The 20,158-nt window shown below is 39.7% G+C and overlaps 1 protein-coding gene across 19 annotated transcripts in view; it reads left to right on the top strand.

The window, feature by feature from the left end:
- The window catches only part of PDLIM5 (PDZ and LIM domain 5), a 134,035-nt gene that overhangs the window by 39,241 nt on the left and 74,636 nt on the right, over nucleotides 1–20,158 (top strand). For all 19 annotated transcript variants that reach the window (XM_069784339.1, XM_069784331.1, XM_069784325.1 and 16 more), the window contains exon 3: nucleotides 3,519–3,670. In XM_069784339.1, coding sequence (XP_069640440.1) covers nucleotides 3,519–3,670 — 152 coding nt within the window. The remainder of the gene's footprint in view (nucleotides 1–3,518; nucleotides 3,671–20,158) is intronic.

The raw sequence follows: 20,158 nt of genomic DNA, 5'->3' as shown, positions 1-20,158 counted from the left end.
TTTTAGTTTTGGTTTGAATATGTACACAGTTTTGCATATGTAATCTCCAGTATGTATATGAATATATTGTTTATAGTGGTAATGCACAGTTGCAGAGTCTAAGAAGTGTCAAAACTGAGGCTCCTGGGATATAAATAGGTCTGCAGTCTGGAAAAGATCCTTAATCATTTCAAATGTTCTAATTCCTCCTGCTGTGTTCAGTGTAGATGTTTGTTTCTTTTTATATATCTGTTCTTGTGATTATATTCCTCTTGCATCTGTGGTAAAACTCTGCCCTTGTAGCTTTGGTCCCGCTTCATTATAGGCACTTCACAAGCCAAGGATGCTGGCTGGTACTCTCAGGGAAGACTTGTGCTCTGTCTGAGGTTTCCTAGAAGTATCAACCTCACCTCTCCTGGTTAGTCAGATCTCTTATCTCAAATCAGTAGGTGTCACTTGGGAGTCTTAGCCACTGTATCTAGATAAGGAGATTACTGCTCTGGCATCCCTCTGCATGTGCAGTTCTTCATATCCTTGTCCAGTAATTCGTTTGTTCAGATGTGTCTGTGCCAGCCTCACCTACAAGGCAGATTCAGTCCCCTGCCTGCATAGCAGGTCTCTTGGTCATAGCCAGGGGCTCGTCATGTTTCTCAGGACCAGTCTGCTTTTTTCCTCATCTCCAGGGTGTGCTTTCCAGCCATATTTTTAAGGGATTTTCAGCCTGGGGTTTTGCTGAAATGATTTTACAGCTATCTCCCATGTGTACTTGCAGTTTCATCCCCAGTAGGCAACAGTTTAAGAGTGACCTCTTGGAAGTCAGGTGATTAGTTGTGGGTTGTTGTGTGTTCATCACCAGAATCAAACAAAAAAGTTTTTGTTTGTTTGTTTGTTTAAATTTATTAATTTATTTTATTTTACACTTCCATGGATGGTAAGGCCCCCCCACCCCTCCATGAGAACAGTTAGCCTGAAGCCTGCTTTTGAAGTCTCACTGCTGAATGTGTGGGGGTTGCTTTTTTTATCACAGATTACAATGTATGAGCATCACGTGCATTTGCGTACGTTCAGAGAAAGCTAGATTTTATTCACTTGGGGAGTCCAATAACAAAGCACAGCGATCCATTTGACCTTTAGCTTTTAGCGCCCTTACGTTCCTTTCCCTTTTCCAGACCTTGCTGACAAATGTCAGCATGCTGTAACGTATCGGTTTAGGGATCTGTTTATGGCAGGTTCCACCCCTCACCCAAAGGTTTTAGGAGCTTCCCTATAAATAGCTATGTTGGTCATAGCTTTCTATATGCTTGTGGGGTTCCCTTATCTGTGTTTTATAGTAACTGGGTCTCTTAGCTCAGAATTTGTGTATGAACACCAAATTTTGGAGGAATTTTGGCTTTGTTGTTGAAGGCTTTTGTAAGAGGATGCACTATACAAGTTGTAATTCTTATGAATTTAGCAAGTCAAAAAGTTTTTCTGAAATCAGTGCATCTCCTTTTTCCTTTGTCTTCTACTTGTCTTCCTTGCATGGGACTTGCTCTGCTAACTTTCCCTTGTTAGCATGCCTTGGTTTCAACTCTGGGTAAAATTGCTATGTTGACCCGTAGTGCTGAGGGACTGCCCACTATTTTGAATCTGAAGAAACGACGAGCCTTCCTACATCTCGGGCCTCCCCTTTCACCAGAATAATGTATTTGTTAGCATAGGATTAACACCAAATGGAAGGGGTTTTCTGGTTTTGTTTGAATTTTTGGCTATTGTTTTTAGTTGCTAAAGATTGCTACTGCAAATGTCTGTGGGATGTAGACTGCTGTTGAAAAATGCCTGCTGTGATCCACTGAATGTGACATTTCCTGCTTTTTGTCTATATGTTGTCAAACGATACATTTTTGGAGTATTGCATTTGCATTTGTCTTGCAGTATTAGGTCATACTTTTTCCTCAGTTAAAGTATTTGTCTTCAGATGCCATCCAATACATGTGTCGCAGCTGTCATGTATTATAGTCTCTTAAGTTTTAGGAAAGCCTTAACCACATTAGGTAGGCTGATGGGACACTTTCCACAGGTTTACCAACAAGTGACTGTTCATACACAAATGCAAAGACTGAGTCCTTAGTATTTCATGTAGTACTACCCCTTTGCCATAGGCAGTTGTCAAGATCCAGCCTCACTTCTCCTGTTGGAGAAATGAATGGTGTGGAGATTGGTGACTGTACTTTGTGGTTGGTCATTGTCAGAAGGAACCACAAGGAACCAAAACTTCTTGGTCTCTACTGAATGAACTAAACCAGAGGCAGTCAAAAACCAACAGAGGTGAAAGCCTTCCTTCCGTCTCCCTTTGAGAAGTCACTTGCTAGAGCACAATTGTGGCCCAAGGTGAACTCTACTTTTGGAAATAAAAATGAAGTAATTCTTCATTACAGCAGCACTGTAATGCTTCGTTTGCAGCACCGCCCTAAAAACGTAGCAATTTCTTCAAGGAACAGACTTAGGCTTGCAGACAGAGGAAAGAGCTGTGAGGTTTTGTATGCACAGCACAAGCAGCTACAACTTTTCTGCTGTAAGACAGGAAATACATCTGGAAACAAAGAGGGAATTTGCACCACCCAGGACTGCTCTTTGCAGCCAGCTATAAAATGATTAGCAGGTTGAGGACCAGGGATATAAATCAGTGCGTAGATCTTGCCATGTGTTGCTTTATTTCTATTTCTGTTCTTGGGAATGAAGCTAGCTGAAATTCAGTGGCATGAGATGAAAAGTTTAATTTATTGTTCAAATGGGGTCAATAATGTGAACTTTACAACGGTTTCTGTTGCAAGACTGTTTCATTCAAGTGGACCAAAGGCAGTTGAGCTGAACTTCAGCAGTGACCTTGATCAAAGAGGCAGACTGCTCAAGAGGCCTTTCTTATTCTAGTCTGAATATATTGCGGGTCACTGGGGGCTATAAACCTACTGAGAGAAAGGCAAAACAAAGTCCTGCAACTGGCTGTCTGTGGTGTTGAACTTTTGACTTTCTATTAGTTGCAGCTGGGGAGGAGTCAGCTTCGCTATTAATGAAGTCTTCCACGCATGTGACCAGTCATTGTCAAACACGCAAACTTTGAAGAGATTGTTTAGATGGAAAATCTGGAATGGAAAAAGCTGGTTTCCTCTCTGCTCTTGTGAGAAAAGTTTCATATATGATGAGAGAAGAGGCTGGAACTTGGCATCCAGGAAACTGTGTGTGCCTACCCCTGCTTGTGTCTCTTGGTGAATGTGCACAGCTTCCAGCCAGCAAAGTGGAGTTTGATTTTGAAAAATAGGCAATACTGTGCAATACTTTTCCTGTCATTCAAGTGAAATAAGAACAAGAACCTATAAATACTGTTTAATCGGAAAGATAGTGCAGCAACTTTCACAGGCACATACTCACAAAGGAGAAAAGATAATTTTTTTTTTTCTTTCTATGAAACAGCACTGTGAATAAGATATTGTGGCCCTGTGTTCAGAGAATATATACATAAACATCCAAGTTTTTCATTTACCATTCTTGTGATATTTCAGCTTAATGACGGTGGCAAGGCAGCCCGAGCACATGTGGGGATAGGTGATGTGGTTCTTACCATTGATGGGATAAGCACGGACGGGATGACTCATCTAGAAGCACAAAACAAGATCAAGGCATGTACAGGCAATTTGAACATGACTCTGCAAAGGTAAGATACCTTTTTCTTTTTTTTTAAAAAAGAGAATTAATCATGATTGTTTTGGGAGGATAAAAACATGTAAGTGGTTTGGCAAAGTGCGTAAAGTTAAGTGGCCATGATTGAAAGATACACTGCTGTAGCCTGAAATGTGTTTTGATTTATAGCATTTTAGAAAACTTATTAGATGTTAATTATGTGAGCTGACAAAGACCTTTTCCAACCTTCTGTCACCTGCTCTACATTAAATGAAGTCTAGTTCCTTTTCCTTTTGAGCTTCAGTTTTGTTAACACTTGTTTAATTAAAAACAGGTCTTACCCAGGCTCTTTTTCCCTTCCCTGACTGACTAGGGGCACTTCTTTTTTGGGTCAAAGTCTACATCATTATTTTTATTGACAAACAGAATGATGGATTTCAACAGTTAACCCCCAAGTTACATGGATGAAAATACTGCAGCTCAGGGTCATGGAGAGATGTTTCCTGAAACGATACTACTGTTTCACAAAGTAGCAGCCTCCCTTTGCTAATTGCAGTGTCTACTATAGAACTTACAGCTTGGTCCAGTCTCATTCTCAGAACATACAGTTTATTGAATGTCAGCATACCTCTGTTAGCCTGGGACTGTGTTTTGGGTGGGGTTGGAAGAAGAGAGCAGGATGCTCATGTGCAGGTTATTGGAACTGAAGCAGGAAGAGCAGCAGCACAAGCAAGAAATTCCTTCAAGCTCTGAAAAGTCTCCCAGGGTTAAATACTGGCTTTTATTAGAAGACTGATATTTTTATTTAATGAAGCGAGTGAGCATTCTGGAGGAGGATTGGCCTCTGAAGTCATCACATAATGAGAACCATCTTTTCTTGTTATCAAAGAAAACAACAGCAGTTGCACCCTGTGATTTCTGTTCGTGCCTGCCTTCAGCAGTGCAAAGTTCCTTCATGAGTGTGAGTTGAGGCCTGTAACAGTATCTCTTCACCAGTTACTACCTTTTCTGGCAAATTATCCTGCCCTTAACGAAAGGACCACTTCTCAGAGTTCATCAGTATAAGAATAAAAGAGATGATGTGGTTGTAGGTCTGACAAACATCTAGCTCTCCCAGGGTGGTGGTGCTTGTTCCTGGCCTTAAGTGATGTGTAGTTGAATGGTTGTGGGAGTGCTGTCTTTTCTAAGAGGCTACAGTTCAGCCCTTCTTGTTTCTTGTTCTTCCTGTTGTCCTTCTGTACTTTGGTTCTTAGCAACCCTTAATAAGGGATTCCCTTTGTTGAGCCTCTGAGGAAAGGAGTATCTTGTGGCGTGGTTCATGCCTAGGGCATCTTCTCGAGTGAAACTTGTAAAGGTGGCATTAGAAGTTTCTTGATGAATCAGAGGTGTTACAATGTGTGATTCTTCTGATGAGCTGGTATACCTAGTGTGTCGCTTGCTTTTCTGTCTCCCAATGAGGCAGGCAGGTTGTTTGGAAATGCACTTTCCAGGAGCCCACTGAGTCACTGCAGCAGGCAGCTGGGAGTGTGGGGGGTTGGCCCACTTTCTCCCGTCACCATAAATTGATGGGCAGGGTTAATATCAGATATAGGAAAGGAATAGCAGATGTGTCTCAGTCAGGCAATAACTTGTCTGAGGCTGCTTCTGGTTGGGTGCGAGGATGAGTGGTTTGAAAATTGAATTAATCATAAGTTAGCTCGGTCCCCTCCTGTTCTCACCCTTCCTACCCAGTGTAGCATCTGACTCACCAGCATCGGCTACCTGACAGCTGAAGGCTAAGTTAGGATCAGACTAGCAGAGATCAAAGGAATAGCCTCTGTCCCAGCATCTGGGAGTGGGACAGATGTCCTCTCTTGTCGCTGTGCTGGTCAGCAGTCCCAGGGTCTCAGCTGTTTCGAATTCTGCCCAGATCCCATGAAACCAAAGCTGTGGACAGTGCTCTCCCGGCTGCTCTGTCTGTGAAAACCTCCTTGCTCTGATTGCTGTTTAGCAGGAGATTTGCTTCAGTTGTTTATTCGTTCTTTATAGCCTAGATGAAAGTGCTTCTTGGAGTCAGACTGGCTCACGCTGACTGCAGATGCTGGCTGCCCATGGGAAGGACAACTTGAGAGTATAAACCGAGTGGCATGATAAGCCATTTTAATATTGAGGGATCTCCATAATTATATTCTTCTGTTCCTGCCTCTTCTCCCAAAACAAAACCAAACTAAATAAAATATTTTGAACTGTTATTGTTCACATGCAAGATTAAAGAGATGCTGTCAATGTGAAACAATGTTGGCCTTCAAAATATGAGTTGGTGCCATAGATAGGAAAATCTAAGACATAACTTATTTTGCTCTTACTGCTTTTATCTTGAGGGGGGTTTACACTTCTGAGCTTTTATCAACATTCCCATAGGCTACTGATAGTTTGAACTACAATGCAAGAATGTTGAGGTTAGTCTTGAAAGAGTGTATAAATTCTTAGATGCTGCCCTAGTTTGCTGGTGCTTTAAAGGAACAGAATGATAAGTTGGTTAGTGGTGTCACTTTAAGGTCCAAGAGGATTGGAAAAGCATTATGGCTTGAGCTAATGGCTTTTGCACTGAGCATGTCCATGTGATGTTTTATGAAAGATGTGAAAGAACTCAGTTTCATCAAATTAGTTGTAGGAACCAGAATATATTTTGTGAGTTCAATTTGGTAGGGTTTTGGTGGTAGCACTGAGTTGCCTTTATTCACGATAAATTGTAAGAAGTACTGTGCACTCATCTGTGGATGCCTGTGTTACTCTTGATCAGTTATAATTTGACACAGATTCATGTGGCATGTGTGAAAATTAGTATAGTGGTGCAGCCTTAAGTGTAATGTAAAGATAATGGCAATATGGGCAAAAATTGCTGGGTATACATTCCACCAGCCTCACAGCATGTCAGAGATGGGTCTGGCTGTGTTGTTTGCTAGGCAGGGACTAACCAAAATAATCGGTAGTTATTTGAAAAAGAAAAAGGGTCTTGCTCTGGCTTTTTAGGGGCTTTTTTTGTGTGTTGTGAGGATCAAAATGATAGTTGGTAGAAAAGCAGTGGTACACTCTAGGGATTAGTAGGCCAGTGAACCTGAGTGGGTACCACCTGAGGTTGATGGGCTCCAGCATCCGAGTTTGCACGGTGGCCAGGGCACGGTGACAGCTTGCCCTTTAAAAGCTGCAAAGGAAACTTCGTGAGTCTACGTGACAAAGGCGAGAGATTAAATTCTTTAAGACCAGCTTCCTTATTATAAATATTCTAACTTGATATGCTTTTGTACTGCTGATCAGGTTTTCACTTGACTTCCTCTATTCTTTATGTGCAAAGTGGAAAAAATAAGAGAAACAAAATAAGGGGCAAGAAGTAGCTTGTCTGGGAGGTTGGAAGGGATATTTAAAGCAATGTCTTCAAAAACTTTACTTACAGGTTTAAAGCAGTATATTTATGGAGGCAGATGTGCACATACCTCTTGTGGAAAACCAATTTAGATGTTTTGTGACTTGTAAATGAATGTTGGCAAAATATTTGAAGGGGAAAATAAAAGCTCCCCTTTTTCCTGTGTAAGGCCATATCGCAGCTTGGTTTTTTAAATATGGAATTGTTCACTGTCCCTGAAAGAAACTGGAATTGCAGCTGTCACAATTGCAAGTCCACTTTGCTTGGAGATTGCTTAAATACAGATGGATAAAATTGTGCTTGCCAGCCATGTACACAAGTAGGTGCCTATTCAGGTATATGTCTTTAAAATTAATTAGTTCTGTAAACAAGTCTCGCTGTTTAGTATGAAGGTTATATTTTTTTAAATTGTGAAATAAAATTCTAATTTTGGTATGTTATTTACTCATTTATTGTATTAGCTATGGCTCAAAAATATGGGGTGTGTTTTTCTTTTTCATTTTGTAACCTGCAGTTTTAGCTTCTTGATAGTTTGGGTGGTGGTTGGTTGGTTGTTTTTTTCCACAGGGACTCTTTCTTTGCATGTGTCCCTCCCTCCCTGAGATCTTGCTCTTTTGCACCCCAATATTTTATTTTCAGTTAAAGCCCTTTCCTTGTTCCCATGAGGACAGATGGAAACCAGATGCTTGCTTTTTGGATATATTTTCAAGTTCAGTAACTTAGCATGGATTTCCATAAATAAACCTGTAAGTTGCTGAACAGCTAAGAGCCACCACCTATTTTTTAAATATTATTTTTGGGGACTGTTTCTCCAGGCTTCTGCCTTAATGATTCTTTGGAAGTGAGAAAGATGAAGAATTGTATATTTCTACTGTTGCATGAGATCATGATACTCATGAAAATTCTGGAAAAAAGTGTCAGTGAGCAATACAAGGATAAAAATAATATAGAAAAGCCTGGAAAGTTGTGTGGGGGTTTTGTTGTTGTTGTTTTGGGATTTTTTTTGGTTTTTTATGATGTAAAACTTCCTTACCTCTATATTTTGTAAACCAGATCTGCACAGCTATAGTGTGCTTTGTAAAGGAATTTCTTTCACCTCTCACTATGAATTTAGACATTTAGGACAAAAGGCATTGGGATTGCTCGGCTTGGGAGTGAAAGGAGGATTCTCAGGATTGTTTGCCTCTCTCACTATATTGCAGTGCTTCAGAAATATTTTTGGGTACAGTAGGTCGGCAGTGAGCAGTTACAGTTCTCCTTCCAGCTCTTCAGTGGATGACTTAATGGATTTTCACAAATGAACATGGGTGTTACGAAGCAACAGATGAATTTCAGTGACAGCTGTGGTTTCTGCGTTTGTTTTTTGGGTTTTGGTTTTTTTGTTTGTTTTCTTGTGATATTTTTTTTTTTCCCCCTAAACGTTTTAAAAGCACAGGGTTGCCCAAGTGTCACAGGTGAGGCTAGGGTCTGCTGGGTGTGTTTGATGTCCATGTTGACAGGACTCAGAGCCAAAATTCAGATGAGCCTTAAGGCTGGGTTCTGCAGTTGGTGAACTCAAGTGTTAAAAAAAATGACACTTACTTTAACTGCCTGCATGAGTATGAATCTTCATCATTCCGTTCTCCCTCATCTCTTTGGTTTTTCTTTCAGGAAACATGAAGTCTAGACTTCTAGCTTAAGAACAGCTGAAATTCTCATGATTTAAGGTGGGGTAATAGGGAAAAAATGTTATGGATCATTTGATTTCTATTTTCTAAGGTCATTTTTCAAGTTATCCAATTCAGAAAGGGTTTTCTGCAGTAAGAATAGCTCAGTATGCTTTTTACTTACTATGTTTATTGTTCCCAGTCTTGGTTTTATTAGAACACAATATGATGATATTACCATTTATTGTGTTGAGAGTCCTGCTCTGCTTTGGAAATGCGCAGGAGGAAGAGCATTTTGCTCTGTAAGGAATGTGTGTTCTGACAAACTATATGGACAAAATGGATGCTCTTGTTCCCATTTTGAAGTTGGAGAAATGAGGCACCTCGATGTAGACCAGGTTTTAAGAGACTCGAGTCCTTTGCTCCTCAGGTGTTGAAATACTCCCCTAGTGTAGGTTAGCTGTAATCTGTTTAATTTCTCAAAAATAAAAAGCAGCAGTGCGGGGAATGACACCAGGGTTCCCAAGAGCCAGCCTTAGTTGCTGTTACAGGGGGATCTGAAGTCCTAAAGTTTAAAAGTTAAAATTGGCTCTACAGAAAGTTGAGAAAATAGTATAACTGCTAAATCAAATGGCAGGGGAGGCTATGATAATAAAAATAAAAGAAGAGGAGCAAGCAGAAGAATACAAGTATAGAAAGGATTTCAAACTGTTAACAATACAGGCTTCGCTTTAAGTGATGGTTAAAACTCATGAGTCATGGGTTCCTTGGGGTGAATATTTTGTTTCCATAAACCATATAAGGCTGTGCTTTAAGAAAGCTATGTTAAGAATGCATTCGGAAGTCTTATTTTCCTCCAACTTTGGTTTACTAGTCATCATCATTTCCCTTACATAGGCATTTTGACTCTAGTTTTTTTCTTCAGTCATTTGCTTTTTTAGCATGTAGAAGGAGGTTGACTGTCCTGTGCCAGTTGAACAGAGGCAATGAATTGGTTCAAAGCATTACAACTTCTGAGTAATTTTTTCTAAACCTGAAAACAATTTTTTGCTGGAATCCTTTTTTCTGTAATATTAATTCTTGCATAATTCTTCTTTCAGGGATGTCAGAACTGAGTGTTGGGTGATTAACGCCTACTTTGGGGTTTGCCCCCTGGCACGGGGCTGCTGAACGGGGCTGAGGAGCTCCATGTGGAGCTGGGGCTTGCCCGGCCGGCTGTGCTCGGTGGCGGCCCACAGAGATGTTCAGTATATAGCTCATTGAGGAGGAGGCGATCCGAGGTTGTGTGCCTCGCGGCATGAAGATGGCCAAGTGCTTTTGTCAGCCTGACCTTTGGGCCTGGAAGTAACCTGACTTGCAGGACCAATGCTGCCGTGTCATGTACAGTAACCGGGTGCTGCTGAGAAAGCTGCTTTTAATCTGCAGATTTGCAGACTCTGTTTCTGAGCTGGTGTTTCTTTGAAGTAAACCCCGTGAACTCTGTGCAGGCTCCTCAGATTCTTGTGGGCTCTGTAAACACCAGCTTCAGGACTTGGAGGTGAGGCGTTGCTGGTCTAGAGCCTGGCGGTTTTCTCCTTTCTCTCGGCTCTGCTGGTGGTGTCTTATTGAAGACTTCCTTCTCTCCCCAAAGTGTGGGCTGGTGCCTTCCCAGACCACATCTGAGGCTGCAGCTGCTGGTGTGTGCCTCAGGCACAGGGTGACAGCTGCCCTGAAGCCTTCCAGGCTCATGCCCTTGCATCTTAACAGGAGCTTTTCTAAAGCTGAAAGGGGTTTGTGTGTGGCTTTTTATGCTGTACGTTGCAGTGCAAGCACCTGAGTCATCTTAAGTCTTCCTGCTTTTTCTGACTTTGAAATTAAGTGGCGTTGGGTAAAATGTTGTCCAAAGAATTCATAGCTAATGAACGATGCTGGGTTCTTCTTTGCATACAAAGGTGTCTTGGTATATATGTATATGCACTTTTTTTAATTGGTGGCAATGTAGAAAGCTTTTGCCCCTAATTTAGCAGCTGAACAGGTTTTGCTAGCTAAGCTATGCCTTTGGAAAGCCTGCCCACAAACTAAATAAATGGAGGGGTACAGCTTTTGCTTCTAGCTGGAATTCAAAATCTTTTGTTGTGCAAAGCACTTTGCTGCACATCAGCTAGCAATTAGGTGAACCACAAAACATGCTGCAGCTAAGTGAACCTGACAAACTAAAGACTTGCCTGGAAGTTCAAAGGAGAGTTGCTGGGGTGAAAATGGAAGGTTGCAGGGTAAAAACGGAGTTCAGTGACGTTTGCAGGATCATACCTATTCATCTGCCAGGAAAATGGGTGGGAGTGAGGACTAGTTAAGCAGTAGCAGCCTTCCTCACAATTGCATACCTTTAGAGCCTTCCTGGGGATCTTTATTGCTGCAGAAGATCAGGATCTGTAAAGGCTGTTCAGTTTCTTGACGTTGATACAGTATGTAGCATAGGAACATAAATACAGTAGTAAATATAGATAGTGGACAATAGTAGGTGCCAAAGGTAGATCAGTATTTACTGAATGTCAAAATGTTTCCTTCAACTTTAAGTTTAAAGACATTTTTTTAATTTGATTTCAGTTACATTCCCCTCCCCTGTGCCCCTATCATTAATACCACCATAGGAAAAAAAAAAAAGGCAAACAAAATTAAGCAAAGGAGCAGCCCTGGAATTGAACATTTGATTCAGTCAGGGTTGAAAAAGAAACATGTAATGGGTGGTTGTTTCTTTTTTTTATTTTATTTTTAGTTTGTTTGCCCCAGGGAATGCAAAATATCACCTCTGAGTTGCAGCAATTGAAGCAAATTTACCATTATGCTTTTGGGGTTTTGTCTACATACTGTATCATGGTGGGCTGAACATGAGGGCAGTCAGATTAAGAGGGTATTTCAGAACTCCACCTTAATTTGTATGAAATTAAAGGAAGCCACCATCAAGTAACTGCCTCTCGCAAGCTGGAAGCCTGTAATTTCAATGTGGGATAAATTTTCAGGATTCCTACCCTCACAGTCCAAGTCCTTGACAGAATAAGGGTTGGTCAATTGAGAGGCTGCTTGGGAGGATAGCTCAGATGTTATAATCAGCAGAGCCTTATAAGTAGCTGGGTGGGAAATGAGTTGGGGCATCACTATTTGAAGGGTAGCAAGTGCTTGTGGGAGGAGGTTTGCAAATCTTGTGTAATCTGAGAGTCCCTCACTGAAAATGGAGGGAGAAGGTGTTGGATCCCAGAAGTTCCCATCTGTTTGCAATAGATCAAGTGGTAACTAAAGGGCCTTAACTGGTTGTCTTGCTTTTTTTCCTTTAACCAGTGAGAAATGTCTGTGCCTTTGCTTTGTACAAGTTGTTGCATAGCACAGACATCTGACAAATAAAGCAAAATCTAATTCTGAACTTTGTCTCGTAATTTGTTGGGGTTTTTTTGTGGTTTTTTTTTTTTTTTTTAAATATTGCTTGTTTTCAGACAGGGAAGTAAAGATTTGGGTTTTTTTTAATTTTTTTTTTCTTTAAGAAGTGATGAATGTGATTTTGCTGACCCTATAGATGTTTGCTGTAAGGTCTGAAACCATGCATATCTTTCAGATATGTTGGGACTAGCCAAAGAATAAATGTTTATCACCTATTGTTATTATATGGACTATAGTCTTTAATTCCTACATTTAAGGTAGATATGAAAATAATTGCCTTCCGTTATAGTTCCACTCTAGGGATTAAACCACTCTGATGTACAATGATGTGAGACTCTTTTAAAACAAAGATTCAATTGCTAAAACAAAAAATATACAGTGCAAAAGATTATATGAGTTTCAAAAGTGGTTTTACACAAGCAGATCATTAGAAGGATAATAGTTTTGGCTTGATGTTTAGATGTACAGTAGTTCAGAAGCCTATTTTCGTTCTATTTAAAACTAAAACTAATCTGTATTCTAGCTGAGATCTGACACAATTGATATCTGTCTGCAAAGACAGGAACAAACAGTGATGATTTATTCAAATATATTTTACCTGAAACAGTGTACTTGGTAGGAAACATCTGTTAATTAGGTCATCTTGATCTTGGCATGTGCTGGATGGCCACTATGCCTCAGTATGTGAGGTGAGGACCAGTTTGCAGTGCTCTGCCTAGGGGGTAAAAACCAAGTTAATGATAAACTGCTGCTTGTGATTTAAAATAACTTTCTGCAGTACCAATAGCTTTCTCCTTCAGAATTCAAAAAAGCTGAGTTGAGGGAGTACCTTTGTGGGCATCAGGGAATCACCTAATGTACTTTGCATGGTTTGATTTACGTGCTTTTACTGTAAGCAAGGACTAACATTTGCAAGCTGAAATTTAATACAGAAAATATGTCTACGTTGATTGCAGTGGTAAGTAGTGTAACTAGGAGTCTGACCATTGTCTAACAGTAATCTGCAGGTTGCAGACTCCTCAAGTTAGGTTTGATTGTCTTTTAAGTTGATTTACATTCCCAGTGTTGAAAAGCCTTTTCATTGCTATTGAAGGGTAGAAGCAGAACATGCAATACATGTACAAACATCCCCACTTCGAAGAAGTGCAGCTCTTCCTAAGTGACCTTTAATAGCATAGATGCTTCTAAGTAGCAGATTTATTTCCAAAACATTAAATATAGGTATTTTAGGAATACAGGAACAAAACTAAGCTAATCTTCGTTATGGAAATCTAAAAAAAAAAAACTCTTGAAAACCACAGGAGTTAATTTTGCTGACTATTGATATCTACATGATGTGCAACAAAGCTTCTATTTAATAGGTAGAAGTGCCAGCTTCCTACATGAGGGGAAGGCATTTAGTCTCAGCTAATGGCGCAATACCAAATTGGCCTTTCTGTAGTTGTCATGTCCCACGTGCTTTGGGCTACACCACCATTTTCAAGACCTGTAGTGGCAGTAGAAGTTCGCTCCATGCGATTTTTGTTTTTCCTTATCTCTTCTCCTCACACAGATGATGCTAAAAGGTGTGTTGTGGTTTATTTTATTTTTGGGGATGGGGGTGAATTCTTTTTTGGGTTTGGTTTGGATTGTTTCAGAAAAAGGCAGAAATTGAGCCATTCAGTAGTTCAGATTTTGATGGCTGATAGGCAAGCTGTTTGCTCTTAGTTGCAATGTTGTTTGCTCTTAGTGTGATTTCCCGGTTAAGTCCTGCTTTTTAGTTATTCTGAGGAAAAGGTTCATAGCTGTGTTTCAGGAAGCTCCTGTTTTCCTTCCATTTATAAATAATCCTCAGAGGGGAGTGTAGGTGTTTTTTCTTTAATGAGTTACAGCAAGCAATTAGAAAAGTTATATTCTTAGGATTTTGTTATATTTTGTTTTCATTTGAAGTGATCTCCATGGAGTATTATTCTTCAGGAGGCCTTTGATGCAATTCTGGCTTTCATTTCCTTATTTTCTAATGGACTTCCGTGGTGTTCACAGTGACAGTCACTGATACTCCATAAGCACTGTAGCATAATGTAGCAAAACATTTTTTTGTTTCTCTAGTAATATTACCTACTGTGTGCAGCAGCTAATTACAGCTTTTTTTAAGATGCTATATTACTTGCAAAATGTTTTCCATTAGTGATCTTGATATTTTAGGTGTTATTTTATTTGTCAGAACTGATTTAGTGGTAAAACGTAGGTTTTAAATTCATGATTTCTAACTCCATTTCTGGATTTGCAGCAGACTTGGTTTGGCCTTAATGTTTTATTTCCCAGAACTAGAAGTTTCCTCTTTTTCTTATGCAGATAACCTTTATCTACCTTTCACACAGTCAAATCTGATCTTACTTGATAGCTGCTGAGCCTCTGAGGACTTCAGTAGAAGACACTAAGAAAAACAAAGTATGATGACCATTAAATCAGTGATGACTATTCCCATCATTTTTGTTTAGTTCCTTGTGAACTAAAGTGTCTGTGTCCTCCCCCCAAATATTCTCTTGTTGTTAAGAGCCCTGTAGGCAAATATTGATCATTGCACTTATTTTTACATTTTGGTGATGACGTAAATCTGCTTCGAACTGTTAAATAATATTTAGGTTTTGGATTGCATACATGTTTCACCTCCCAATGAGAAGTTTCCCACTACAAAATAAAATGGTAAGAAAGATGTATTCTTGGATGCTCTGGTGCAAAACACTGCCCTGTAAAATAGACCTGAGAGTTTCATCTTTTAATGCTGCTGTTAGTTCAATATTAGAAGTAAAATCCAGCTTTTCCTGGTGGTTGTATAACAAAGACCTGTGTATATATTGATTTTTACATCCCCACCACTGCCTCACATGTTCCAATGGGACGTGTTTTGGCCTGACACTGAATAGGATGTGTTTCAGTGGACGTGTTCTGGTCTGAATACTAAGCCTGAAAAATAAGAGAATTGAAAAACTGTAGGGACGGCTTTGTCTTAGAGGAGTGAATTAGATCAGTGAACCTGTTAGTCTGGTATCTAGACCCGTTGTGGCTGGTATCTGATGATTCAGCAGAGGAAGGGGGGTGAGAAGTAAATTATGCCTTTGTAAGCCCTGCATGGTGAAAACCTGGGTGCTTACACAAGAGATGTGGGTTTGATTATCATAAACACTTGTAACTAATAATTAAATTGGGGTCTTATGGGCGTTGTTTGATATATCTATCAGCATGATTCTCATGCCAGACAGGCTAACAACATCAAAGTGTTTGTGCTGTGTGCAGATGGAAAGTATTTTCTCACATTGATTTTTTTTTAATGGCACTTTCCTCCAGCGTTGCGCACAGTGTATCCCCACTTTCACCTAATGCATGGTGAGTTGTTCAGAAAGAAATCGTCAAATTTCTTCACCCACTTCTACGTATCTTTTCCACTTTTGGCAGGATCTGCACCAGATCTGAGCCTTTGTCAACTTTGTGGTTCAAGACTTGAGATAGGAAGTCTCGAGGATTCATCTGATGCTTCAGTTTAGTCACAGCTGAATCCTTATTTCTACCAAGAAAAAAAACAACCAAACCACTTTGTCTTTGCAGTTGCTGATGTGCACATTCTTTCATTCACAGAGATGCAGCAATTTCTAGTCTTGAAAGGACTTTAGTTCCCAGCTGGGGCAGAGCCCTAGAGGACATGCTTCCTCCTGACCTCATGGTGCTTCTGGTGGAGCCCTTCTGTGTTTGAGCCTCTGCCCAAAAAGTGCTTGGAAAGAAAAATTTCCCTTCCTTCCTGTGATGAGTAAGGAAGTTTGAAAGACCCTACCTCAACTTTATAAAGGTTTTGAACTGCCCTTTTAACCTCCTGCATTTGTTTGGTGTTTGCTCCACAATCCTCCTCTGTCTTGCACATGATCTGACGCCACAGGCTGCAGCTGGAGATGTCAGGTCCTTGTTCTCCCCAACCCTGAGGCAGCTAGTCAATACAAGGGAAGTGTTTGATGCTGCCAATTTTGGGGAGCTATGAGAAGTGGGTATCTATATATAGATTATAAAGATGACAGCAGAGGAGGGCAGAGAAGGAGGGAAACAATTGTCAGAATGTTATGTCTCAAAGAATAAGGCAGGCTTTAAGGAAAGATAGTGTAACTTTTAGCAGAAGAAGGAAAAGAAAAACAGTGAAAATGATGTGGCACATCGTCAGCACAGAGATGTTAGTGTTGGCTCATGTCGCTGAATGACCATCTCTTCTGCAGAAGCGTAAGATGCCTAAGACTTGCCTTTGCTTCTGATCTACGAGAGTTTAAAAACAAAACCAGTAGCAATAAATGTATAGGGATGAAATGGGAAAAAAAAAGTTATTGCCAATATCTCAAGAACACTTTGGGTAGTAATTTGCCCACTTAAAAAATTTGGGCAAGTTTGCTTACATGTGTTAGATGTTTAAAACAGAACTCACGTAGCTACAGTGGGGGGGAGTTGTGCCCACTTGAACCAGAACTGAACCTGGATTTATTTAGTGATTTATTTATTTTTACTTAATGGCATCTACTTCTCTTATAAACTGAGTAAATGATTCTTATTCTTGCTTATTTTCTCAGTTCAGGCTTAATTGCACTTGATGCTAACAAAGTGTTTGGTGCATAAAAAAATATTGGCACAAGTTTAGGCTTTAGCTTTTTTCCAGCATTCTTGTGGACTGTGTAAGCTGAGTGGAGTCTGTCTGTTAAAATGAAATTTGCAAATGAGTTCAATCTCTCTTACATTTAAATTCACAACAAACTTACATGCTTTCATATTTTGGGATCTTCATTGTTCCTCTTAGTGCCTTATAACTTTTAAGGTTATAATGTCTGTTGAGTATTTTCCCCCACAGTTTTGGCAAGCTTTAATCTTCTAACATTTCTAATTCTTACCAAGATACAATTAAAATACTACTTAAACCTATACCAAACCAAACAAAAACCCCCATGAAGGTCTGATAGGCTATTTTATGTGGGCGTGGCTGAGCACAAAATCTTCAAAATAATAAAAAAATAAGTCAAATTTGAGAGGTTATAAGCCATTGTCTGAGACACACACAAACTTCATAGAGAATTTATGTCAGCAGGTGAGACTGTTGTAAAGCTGGTATTTCATGTTGCTTTCTGTTTGGAATAAAGTCTTCAGCAGGCAATTAAATGGGTTTTCTGAGTGGCAATTGTTCTGGGGGGCTTCCTTTTTTGGTCTAGTCTGTTGTTTGCATTTAAGCTGTGACTGATCACTGCTGTACAAGAGAGAACATCTTGTTAGAAGGGAATGAGTTATGGAAATAACATGAGCTTCGGCAGAGGGGACTTTTAACACTTGTTTAATGTCTTTTGGAGGGAAAATGACCAAACCCAGGGTAGTTAAGTCTGTTGACGATATAGTATCCTTTCTAACTACTAAGCTTCTATGTGAAAAATGGAACGTAGAATACATTCTTAAAATGTATTACAGAGTTTAGGAAGCCAAAGTTTTAATGAGCACAGTGACTTCAGAGATAACTAATGCTTCTTGATTCCTAACAGATTATTTTTCCTTTACATACAAAGCCACTCCACATGAGCAGACTATAAGTTTCAGTGACACATGGAGTCACTAAAATACACGTACTGGGCTTAGTATAATGTATAACAGTTATTGCAACTACAAAAAAGTGTAATATTTTCCATTCAAGGCCTCTTAAGTGCTGAAATTTATAAGTGCGCCTGCTGTCAATAGTGGTCTTGGAGTCCCTTGGCCAAAAGAGTTGCTAGTGATCTCCTTTCCAAGTTTTGGAAGGAAGGTGATGGCTTGACAAGTCAGTCATTTTCCACAAAGTCTTGTTAACTCATAAGAGACCACCCCATTAATGTGATGATTAAGTAAATGCTGGGACTGATATTTGTGTTTCATCTCTTGGAGCTGCCTACAAAGGAGCAATGTTGAATAACTTAATTATGAAGAGAATATGGTTGTGGGAATTTTTTTATCTCTTAACTTGGCTGAAGGGAGCTTTCCTGGAGCAGAAAGTGCCTACTGCAATTTGAGTGAGTGGGAACAAGGACAGACTGAAGTTAACCTTGTGGCAGGGCTGCTAGACTAAGGTGGCACAGTAGTGTGAACATGGATATTTTGGGCTTACATGGAAGTTGGGACAAAATCAAGTTTCAGCACAACTGAAATTGCACTGTCATTAAAAAAAAATCAGAAAAAAATCAATATTTAATCTCAGTTATCATATAGAAGGTATTTTGGCAGGAAATGGGACTGGGGAGAAGAGAATTAGATGTCTTATGTAAGTGAAAATTGCTTCCTGCAGTTCCTAGTCACTTTTGTGAAAAGCTGCTAGAGTTTTTTTTTTAGGATCCAGGTAAATTTCAGAACTAATATCTTAAACTAATGAATAAGATCGATGGGTCACTTTTTTTTTTTTTTTTAAACAAACCCAAATGATCCTTACTTACATTAGCTGTTACGTATTGTAGTGGCACAGAATGTAGTTGTTACAAACAGTAAAGAACAAATACTGCTTACAGATTCGGTTGTGCAGAATGCACAGAGGTGAGTGGAGGTAGCATGCCAGTGCTAAAATTAATCATGTATCAGTTCAATGTTTGATCATTTCAAAGGGAGGAAAAAAAAGGTTGGAGAAATCAGAACTACATTTCATGGGATCATAAAGTGGTATAATCTGGTAGATTTCTCTTGGTAGGGAGGATGGATTCCTAATTTATATGTGTTTCTTTATTTGTATACCAGAAATAACAAATTCATTTTGGACTAAATACAGTAACAAAGTTTTGATTTTCTCTTGATGTGGAGAAAAAAGGGTTCTTTGTTTAATGAGAAGGACTTCATCTGCTATTAAAGATAATGGAGCTTGAGGCATTTAGCAGCCTTCCTGGAGAAACATAATACCTTGCAGGGCTGGACCTGAACTGTTTCTGCCATAAGCCAGTAATTAGCAGACAGCACATCTTTGATCACGAACTGAATAAGGGACACTGTAAAGCTATTCCTTTTGTTTTCCTTTTCTTTCTTTGCAAGAGAAACAGAGAAGGTTGTAGCTTGCTATGTAGCTTTGTCTGAGGATTTAATTTTTATGGCAAATTTTTTACTTTAAAGCTACACCTTTAATTTTGATCATGGATATTTTTCTTGGCTGGGGTGGGGTTTTTTCCTTTTTTTCCCTTAATACATTAGCACCAGAGAATGTCTCCTTGTTAAGATGAGGTGTCATGAATAGGTGCACGCTGTGGGTGAGGCCAGAAGAAAGCATTGGGGGTGAGCTGGAGTAATTGCAAACAGTAGATATTTACTCTTCGCTACCCTATTCATTGTATAATTCGCTGAAGTGATTTTGTTCTTAAAAAATGCTAAGAATTCATCTGATCCTTCTCATGATGCACCATGTTCCTGCTGTTTGGTTTTGTGGGTTCTTTTAAACACCACGGAAGACTTGTCTCATGATGAGTCACCAAATTGTTAAGTTACCTCTTGACATTTTCAGCATTTTTCTTTTTCTGTCTGTCTGTCCATTTGAGTGGCTTTTTTGTTGTTGCTGTTGTTGTTTGGCTGTTGGTTGTTTTCTTTTTCTTTTTTTTTTTTTTAGTTTTGGTTTTGTTTTTAAATTTCTCTTCCTAAAGAGGATGTTAGACTTCACTGCTAGCCATTTAGGTAAAAATGTGGAAGTGAAGATATAGTATATGCCATTAATGGTCTAATACAATTCCCTGCTTTAGGTCACTGTAGATTGCTAATGGTCAGGCAGAGAGAGAAAAGGGAAAACTAGTAGAAATGGGCAGAAACTGGCAGAAATGGGCAGAACCCAGAAGATGATTGGATTTCTGTGATGGTAGATGTGGAAGTCTTTGGGATTAGGGAGTTCTTGTAGTAGTCACAATCATTTCAAACTCTCTGCACCTCTAGGGCTGGTCAAGCGCGTAGGAAAGGCTTGGGTAGGCAAGGACCAGCCTGGTGAGACCTCTCTAAAAATCAGTCTTTGTGCATGTGGCTGCTGGAGTGAAGACAATGGGATATCACGTATGGGGACTAGAAGGTGGCCAGCACTACT

Source organism: Haliaeetus albicilla, chromosome 1 (assembly GCF_947461875.1).
Source record: "Haliaeetus albicilla chromosome 1, bHalAlb1.1, whole genome shotgun sequence".
Classification (NCBI taxonomy): domain Eukaryota; kingdom Metazoa; phylum Chordata; class Aves; order Accipitriformes; family Accipitridae; genus Haliaeetus; species Haliaeetus albicilla.
The sequence above is the reverse complement of the archived record's forward strand: the minus strand, read 5'-3'. Positions and strand labels throughout refer to the sequence as shown.